This window comes from Quercus robur, chromosome 5 (genome assembly GCF_932294415.1).
Source record: "Quercus robur chromosome 5, dhQueRobu3.1, whole genome shotgun sequence".
Taxonomy (NCBI): domain Eukaryota; kingdom Viridiplantae; phylum Streptophyta; class Magnoliopsida; order Fagales; family Fagaceae; genus Quercus; species Quercus robur.
Genome location: NC_065538.1, coordinates 79855988 through 79865553, shown reverse-complemented (window position 1 = coordinate 79865553; position 9566 = coordinate 79855988). Strand labels below are relative to the sequence as shown.

At 32.4% G+C, this 9566-nt stretch overlaps 1 protein-coding gene across 3 annotated transcripts; it reads right to left on the bottom strand.

Annotated features, from left to right (window-relative positions):
• Positions 1-207: 207 nt before the first annotated feature.
• On the bottom strand, positions 208-5700 carry LOC126727300 ((3S,6E)-nerolidol synthase 1-like). Of its 3 annotated transcripts, none has more exons than XM_050432883.1 (7): positions 5421-5698; positions 5062-5326; positions 4380-4752; positions 4048-4266; positions 3654-3792; positions 2780-3028; positions 208-751 (listed from the first exon to the last, which is right to left on the bottom strand). In XM_050432883.1, the coding sequence occupies exons 1-7, from the start codon at positions 5619-5621 to the stop codon at positions 452-454; spliced, it is 1746 nt and encodes a 581-aa protein (XP_050288840.1). In that variant the 5' UTR covers positions 5622-5698; the 3' UTR covers positions 208-451. The 3 variants fall into 3 exon arrangements, with proteins under 3 accessions (XP_050288840.1, XP_050288841.1, XP_050288842.1); XM_050432884.1 differs by lacking the exon at positions 208-751 and adding an exon at positions 956-2441 and having other exon boundaries at positions 5421-5700; XM_050432885.1 differs by lacking the exon at positions 208-751 and adding an exon at positions 957-2415 and having other exon boundaries at positions 5421-5699.
• Between the last annotated feature and the right edge of the window lie 3866 nt (positions 5701-9566).

The window sequence follows — 9566 nt, the reverse complement described above, 5'->3', positions numbered from 1 at the left end:
CAACTTCTCCATTAATTGCAACATTATCGACAGAACTTTACCACAAAAACACTAAAAATGACCATGTGTTTGGAATATTGTTTTGAAACCACTGAAATCAAGTAAAATTTTCAAACAGCCTTGAATTGGCCAAGAAATTGGTTAAATGGCAGACTTATCGACTTACAGCATCAAATAACTGTGATGACACAAGGCTGGATTCAGCAATTGAAAGCAAGAGAGGAAAACTAGGCTATAGTGTCTCTTTACATATATATTGCGACAATCTTCATGGTGGATTTGGTTACATATTATTCAGGAAATTTGAAAATTTATTTAGCACTTAAATTTTAAGGAAATGCTAGTGCAAGAAGCTGAAATATTGCTAAATTGTTTAAGCTTCCTCACATCTTCCATTGGTTATTACATTACCAAAGCGTAATACGTTATGAAACCCAAAAGTCTAATTTGTTTACATTTTCTTATAGGGAACACGTTTAAAGATCAGTGACTTCATGTGCTCCTCCAGACTTGGAAGGCGATGTTTCTCGTCATAACTGTACATCAAAGGAACCATCCTTGCAGCATTAAGAGAAGCCTTTATAAAAGACGCTGGAAATGGATTTGGGTTAAGGCAATCCTTGTTGAGTTGCTTCCATGCATTTGAAATCATTTTAATAACATGACTTTTTGCATCTTCAACTGAACAGCCTTGATGTTCTTTCCTGTAGCACTCAATATAGGATCCATCATGACCGTTTTGATCCTCATCCTGCAGATAATCCTAACCAGTTAGTGAGTTAACCTTAGAAGTTGCAAACATATACATATATATATATATATATATATATTATATGAAAAGTTTTAACTTTTTGTCTCATCTTTTACCAGATAAATAACATATATATATATATATATATATGTTTAAAAAAATAAACTAATTTTTATCTTTTTTTTAAAAAATTTTTTATCTCACATTTAACAAATAAATTAACGAAAATTACAAGATACTAAACTCACTTACGAAATGTTTTTAATAATTGTTAACTTGCCCTGATATGATCATTATAAAAATGATGTTAATAATAAATTTATATAAAAGTGAAGTTCTCTCATCCCACTTCACCCAACTTGTGATTTTAACAAAGTGTGGAAAGGGTTGTGGAAAAAACTGGTTTCCCTCTACTCTTAGGAAAATATTATTTTTCCTATTTTTCTGAGAAAACTATGACCCTTACACGTGGATGGCTGTGGTTAATGCGACAAAAGGTGGAGTAAATGAGAGGAAATTCAATTTCCTTTGACTTCTAACATGCGACTGTCCTATTCCTCGCTTCAAAAGATAAAAGAATAAAATTAAAATGCCACTGCCCTTTAGAGCATTCACAGCAGTGGAGTTAAAAATTTAACTTTTTAACTCCACCAAAAGTTACTTTATCTATTTTATCTACACACATACTGCAGCAGTGGATCTATTTTAATTTTCAACACAATAAAATAATATGAGCATCACAATAAAATAATATATCAACTATAATAAAATAATATATCCATTACAATAAATAACAATTACAACTACCCGCAACCGCTACCGCTGCCACTACCATCGCCTCCACCGCCACCGCCGCCGACTCTTCCGCCACCGCAATCACCACCATCAAAATTTTTTTTTTCTCACCAATATTAGATAGTAATAACCTACCACTTAAAATTTATTGCAAAAATATTATGGTAACATTTCTTAATTTTAATTTCTTCTTATTCTTTATTTTATTTTTCCCACTATCTTATTTTTTTTCATCCAAATACACGTTTCTTTCTTCTCCTGCTTTTTTTTTTTTTTTTCCTCTTTATTTTTCTCCTCCACACACGTAGTCCTCTTATCTCATCCACCCGGGCCTTAGCCACACCTTTTAACTTTCAACAATTTCTTATTTTTTATTTTTTTTTTATCTTTTTGTTACTTTTTCTTCTCATCTCCTTCTCCATTTTTCAACTGTTCTCTCTTTATTTCTCTGTCCAAGACACAAGCTTCAATTCCGCTCAGCCCAACTAAAGCAACGCCACTAGGTCCACCACCACGCCTCTATCAACCTCTGGTTCATGTTTTTTTTTTTTTTTGGTTCAAAGGAAAAAATTGCAGAAGAAACCATTTTGGCCGTGGGTTTTGCCGATTTTATTTTTTTTTATTTTTCCTGGTAGTGGTGGGTTTGATGAGTGTGGGTGTGGTTGAGTTTGGGTGTGGTTGAGTTTGTGATTAATGTGGTGGTGGTGGGGGTTGCCATGGTGGTGATTGATATTGATGGTGGTGGGTTTGATGAGTGTGGGTATGGTTGGATTTGTGACTGATGTGGTGGTGGGGGTTGCCGTGGTCAGAGCTGGATTTGCGGCGTCATGTGTCAGCGACGTGGGTCAGGGGGTGGCAGCGTGAGAGGTCTGAAAGTTGAGAGATTGTGAGAGTTCTGAGAAGAGAAGAAAAAGAAAACAAAAGAAAGGAAAAAATAATATTTTAATCTGGCTGAGGAATAAAAAATTATTATTATTTTTAGCTCTCAGCTACAGTGCACGTCTATAGATAGATGTGTACTGTAGCAATGGAGCTAAAATTTTTAGATTTAGCTCCACTGCTGCAGTAAGATTTTTGTGTTTGTGGAGCTAAATTTTAGCAATATAGCAATATGCCTTCACTGCTGTGAGTGCTCTTAGACCACTAGATATCTATTATTGGTGGGGATCACTCCCTTATTAAAACTGGATAAATTATGTGTGGCTGCTTGTGAATTTAATCTTATTCTCTTACCTGGGCATTTCCGAGGTCATCCCAGAGTCGAAGAATTGTGGCTATGGAAGATGTAATGCTGGGATTGCTGTCCAGAAGATCAACAGTATCCTTGCTAATTCCCTCACCCAAGAGAAAGAACATGTGAACTAGCACCACATGCAATCCTGTACTCACAAGTGCATTCTGCATGTACTCCTCTGCCTTTGGCATGTTCCCAGAAGCAAACCATTGTGCTTCTAATAGGAAGGCATTACACAATCTGGCCCACTGTAACAATCAACAATTGCAAAGGTGTTACATGAGTAATCTCTTCGAAATTTTACTATTCACGTGAAAAATATGTCAAAATACAATATTTGTCCTTATACGATAGGCCAAGAGCAATTTTTGTCCTAAAATCTGACTAATCACTTTATGTCTCTAGACTAAAAGTGACCATTTTAAATTTGTTGAGAACTAAAACAATAATAGAAAATTATTAATTTATATTGTACTATCAATGTAAGATTTACATTATAGACTAAATAAATGTATATATTTGCATAAAAGTGTACAATATTGTTTATATTTGTTTAATCTACAAAGTAAATCTTACATTGATAGTATAATATAAACTACTGTTTTCTATTAATTTTTTTAGTTTTCAACAAACTTAAAATGGTCACTTTTAGTCCCTCTAAAAGTTGAAGCAATCATTTTTATTATTTCTAATGTATCTAAGAGAGTAATATCGTCATGTTAGTTTAAGTTTGGTCATGTCATTTAAGGAATCTAAAGCAATCATTTTAAATTTCAAGATTTAAAATTATTAATAAACTAAAATTTAGGGATCAATATGTATTTTTCTTTAGAAAATAATTGTGTTTGATAGTTATTTTGTCAACATATATACCGCTTTTTTTAGGGAGTCTATAGGGTTCCATCCGGTCCTTTGGTAGACCTTGTAGCTGATTTCATTGGTAATGTCATAAAGAGCCACGAAACATATCTTCAAAGAGTCTGGTAGTTTCTCAGTTGCTGATAATTCCCATCTACGTGCACAGAAAAACGTAGTAATCACGCATAGTGAAATGGTAAAACAAAGCAAATCATATTTTTCTACTGTTTTAATTATCACTCATTTATTATTTCACATTTTTTTTGTATTCACTTTTATGAGTTGAAATGTGAACATTTTTAAAATATGAATATTCTTGCATCAATTATATAATGGTGTAAAATGGTGGAATAAAACAAAGTGTAAAAGAATATTTAACCATTTTCCTATATGGAACAAACACACGTACCGATTCACCGCATTTGTGAAGAGAGTGAGTTCACCTAGTGTTCCGTAAACATCAAACATGTCGTCTATCACGTAAACCATAGCTATAGGTTTTGTGAGCTCAACCCTTTGATATGTCAGGCTTGGATCTGTGAGGCAAGCCGCTGTCCACATGTACCATTTAAGTGGTTGATTTCTCGCAAAGTTCAACTTTTTAGCCAGACCTAAGCCTTTCCACCATCTTTTAGGAGAAATGATAATTTAGAATAGTATCAAAGTATATAGGCAATCTGAGTTCCAAAATAATTAATAGACAATCATAACAAAAATATTCCAGAGTCTCATTGAACATACTTGAAAATTTGAAGAAGTTCCAGTTGGTGTATGGACTGGACCATTTTGAAGTCCATCTTTGCTAGTTCTTGTAAATGTTTTACCCAACCCCTTGCCCCTTCGAAATTGTCAAGGAGGCCCTTAGCCATGAACCTTGGCAAACTCTTATGATAGGGATGCTCCAATGTGTTTAGAATGAATCTAGCTTGTTGGTGATCAAGATTTTTGATGTTTGCTTCGAGAAGATGGCGACTGAAGTCTTTAGCTTCATCAAGTAAGTCTTCCTCATTGATGCTTACCTCTGACGCATCATATAATTCCATCAATCCACTTATGTGTTCACCTAACTCCAAGTTAAAGTTTCCTTCTTTGTTCTTGAATTTGTTAAACACGTCTGTGTGACACACAATTAGCAGCAATTTATTGACTTTCAAGGAATATTTTTTTCTACAATTGATAAGTTACACATATCTACGTTATCAAGTGAGTCTTGAACCCATAAATTTACTCTCTGTGTTAGTTGAGTTAGAGCTCAACTGCAAATAATTTTAATTTATTTTTTAATGTTTATCTAAAAATGTTTTTGTTCAACTTTTAGAATCAAACGCTATTTGCCATCCAATCATTGGAGATGTAATTATAACCATGCTGTGATAATTACAAGCATAACGTAATTTAGGTAAAAAGAAAAATATATTCTCACCTGCAGAAACATGATAGCCATTTTGTCTCAATAATCGAAAACGCAGTGCAGCCTCATAAAGATCGTGATCATGACCTGCATGACCGCTAAAAATCATATACTGCCTTTTTAGGATTGTTTCAATCTCCTCTTGGAAGTGGTACTCAATTCCTAAGCGCAGGATTGCATCAACCATGTTCAAACCTTCGAAAGGAACTTCAACTAACTTGCTAAGTATATTTTTGAATTTCTTTAGTTTTTGCAAGTATTCAACATAAAAATCATCCTGGAAAAAACAATATAGCCCTCTTAAATTATGAAAAGTTAGGTCTGGAAAAACAAGAAAAAGAAATGGTGAAAATGGTTAGGCAAAACTTAACCGTGGAACTGTGATATTCTGGAAGAAAATTGTAGTCTTCCGTGGGAAAATAATTGACGGCTTGATCTTGGGCAATGCTGCTTCCTTGTGCCTTTTGCATACAAGTATCATCGATGAGGTAAGTAATCTTTTCAGTATTTTGGATATTTTTGAAACCATTTTGAGGTTTGGAGGGAGAAGAGGATGCACAAAAGAAGGCCATGGACACTGATATGAGTATCCCAATTAGTTTTGAGCTGAGAGAGAGAGAGAGAGAGAGAGAGAGAGAGAGGTGTGTTGATATGATGAACTGAGATACCCAATTTATAGGAAGTTGGTAATATGAAGCTAAAGACACCAGTCCTATTCTCAACCAAAAAAAAAAAAAAAAAAAAAGAAAGAAAAGAAAAGGAAAGAAAGAGAAAAGATAAGAACAATCTCCAACCACTCCTTTTTTTTTTTCTATGAAAAATATTTTCTTATTTTTGTGGCCACCAATGTAGTACTGTAGTTGTAGATAAGGTCATATGAATGGGAAAACTATGCTATACAAAGAAAAACCTTATTCAGCAGACAGATTTGAAGCTACATGTGTTTCATGTGTTTCATGTGTTTCATGTTTCAAGTTTCAACAACGCTCAACCAAGGTATAAAAAAAACCTTATTTTTCTATTTTTATGAGAATGTATTTGAATTATGTTGCTATATAAAAAGTCAAAATATGAAAGATTATTTCTTCTGTCTTATCTCCTACACCTCCATTAAATAATTTCATACTTAGTCCATAAAATATAAAAAAAAAAAAAAAAAAAAAAAAAAGAAAGATAAAAAGTGAAAGTTAGAATTTAGTGTGGTCATCTTGATGGTCTATATCCATTGTAAAAAGCCCTTGACAGCTATATTAATATGGTATTACTATAAATCCAAGTAGGGTTTATAATTAATTTGAGAACCCTTTGCTAAGTGCTAACCCTAGAATGACTTAGGGTTAGTCTCTTGGGTCATAATAATATTTATAACATGCACCCTACTCAGAATTAAGGATGGGGTTTGGATTGGGGTTTGCGTTTACAAACGCATGTTTTCTCTTTCTTTTTTTTTTTTCTTTTTTTTTTTTGAAGCCATAGTTATTGACTTTGAGAGACAAAATTTACTGTTTATACAGTACATACACTTAAAAAAAAATTAAAAATAGGTCCTACGGTACTATTTACACACTTAAAAATTATTTTACTACCATATTTTCAATTTTTAATTTCAACAACAATAAATTTGTGAGTTTTTGAATCAATAAATTTGACCAATCTAAAAGTACATGTGTACAGTCTACACAATAGCTAGGTCAGGCAGAAGCAAACAACCACAATTAATGATGATATTTATGGCTAACACCAGTGATTGAGGTACTGTGTATGGACATCATTACTAGTGCCTGCATATTCGGAAGTGGCAACTAATGTCTAGTTGAGCTAGCACTACCTTCTTCTTTTGGAATAGCGGCTTCCTGAAGCCTTATGTAGTTGCATTAATTAGTTCCTTGCAAGTTGCAACTCCAAAAACTCACCGCCACAACAAATTGGTTACAAAACAACAAATTTGGACGGCATGATAACTTCAGGTTATTCTATTTGTTTGATATCTGTTTATTTTGTTAAAATTAAAATATTTTTATTAAAAATAATATAAATAAAGATAAAAGTTAACTGAAATAATATAATGAAATTATAAATAGTATCAAAGAGTATAATGAGACCCATTATTAATAATAAAAATAAATTAAATAGTAAAATAAATTGACAAAAATAATTTTTTTCAACGCACACTTATATAACTTTAAAAGAGTTACATCGCTTTTGTACTTTTGATTTCATTCAAATTTAATGGTAAAAAACACATTTGAGGCAATGTCATGCAGTTTCTAAAAATTAGTGATAGAGCATTCAAAAAATCGTCTTCTTCCTCCAATCCCCTTCTTCTCTCTCTCTCTCTCTCTGACCAACTACGAAGAGAGTATTGCCCTCAAAAAGGAAGAAAACAAAAATTCTCTCTCCCAGAGCATTAAGTTATTTAATGAAGAATATACAGCTACGTTATATATATATATATATATATATATATATAAAATAGAAAACACTGGGATTAAAAAGGTCTCGAGCTTAGCCAAATTGTGTCAACTTTTATTTCAAATATTGGAGTTGGGATTGGGGAGGGTAGGTGGAATTGGAATAGTTATCCTTCATCATCCACTTGTATTTCTTCTAGAGCATAAGGACGAGAGCAGGGGCGGAGCTACATATATGAACGGGCCCAAAAAATTTTAAAAATATTTTCACTATATATATTTAATATTTTAATTACTAACCTACAAAAATGGAACTTGACCCCCCCAAATATTTGAGCTAGTTCAATAATACTCTTAAGAAAGTTGTCTAATTGGTCTAGTGTTATAGAGAATTTTTTTTTCTCAAATTCATTTTTTATTGTAAAATGTTTTCTTGTATTTGTTAAAATTTTAAATTATTCATGTCTTTGAATACTTCATTAGTTCAATTGAAAATTTTTTACTCACTTTGGTTGATAATTTGATAACTTAAATTAAAAATGAAAACTTTAAGGATTTACTATGGAGAATACTAAGTTATATATGTATAAAGATGTCTGTGTTTGTGCATGTTTATAGAAGTTTATATAAATTAATAAATTAGTATCATAAATTGGCCCCCAAATAAAAATGTTTGACTATATCCCTGGGCCAGACAAAATAGCATAATTAAAGAATGAAAGGAAGGGAGATCCTTTAAAAATCCATTAATCCCTTTAATTCCATTTCTTACTCTCTTTTTTAACGTATTTATCTATTTTAGGCCTTTGTTGGTTTTAGATTGATATCTAAAACTATATTATAATTCTGAATTAATTAAACAAGATAAATTTATCATTGTAGCTCCAATAAGGTTTTTTTTTTTTTTTTTGAGAGATAGCTCCAATAAGTTGTGTGGCATAGTGCAGGAGAAGGAGGTGAGTTCAGAGAGGCCTGGAGAGATATGAGAGAGACAGAGAGTAGCAAAGAAGAAGAAGCTGGTTGGGTGGAGAGAGTTAATGACTCATTATTCTTAAAGATAGTAACTTTAATGCGTTTACATAATTGATTTTCAGAAGATTAATGACATGGCAAAGAGGAGACTATATTAATGTACCATACTCAATTCTAGTTTAAAAAAACAGAGAAATATCGGGGTGGGAATGGGATCAACGTTTCCATGAGAGGAGACTATATTACATTGTTTATAGAAAATAATTTCCCCCACAGAAAGGGAACACTCAAACAGTCCGCTGACTTTGCTAGCTACTTTTTATTATGTGGTGAAAAACCAAAAGAAATATGGACTACTTGTTGTGGAGACATGTTTGAGACGTGCCAATACAGGTCAAAATTTTCTGACCTAACCCAACCCGACCCGACCCAAAAAATACTTGACCCGATCAGTGGTGGAGCCACACACAAGGGTGGGGGGCCAAGGCCCCCCCAAAGTTTCAAAAAATTATTTTATAGTATTTATATTATTTACATTTTAAAAAATGTAGCATGTAAAAATTGAAGTTGCACCCCCACCTCAAATTTTGAGTCATTTCAATGGTGCTCTTAAAAGAAAGAGAAATTATATTAAAATCATATAATTTAAGAGGTTTAACAAATTAAACCATGTAAAAAATGATAAATTTTTATACATGTCTAATAGAAGAAATACATGACTTTTGTATGCTCATTAAAATTTAGAAGATGATAAATTCTCTTAGTAAATTAATTTTTATGTGTGTGTGTAGAGGTTTGTCTTAACTAAAATATTAACATAATAACTTGGCCCCCCCAAACCAAAATTTCTGGCTCCGCCCTTGGATCCAAACTTGATTTTTTTTTGCCCCAAGTAAAAACGGGTTGACCTATGACTCGACCTGTTAAAAAAAATTCGCTAAAAAAATACTTAGACTACGTCCTAATACTAGGTGCATAAAGCACAAAGTACCAAAACCAATAGTCAATATATTATAGATAAAAACAAGTAAAACAATAGACAAGACATGACATGAGAGAATGAGACAAAGACAACACAAGACTGTCAAGACAACCATTAAATATATATACATATATATATATATATATATATAT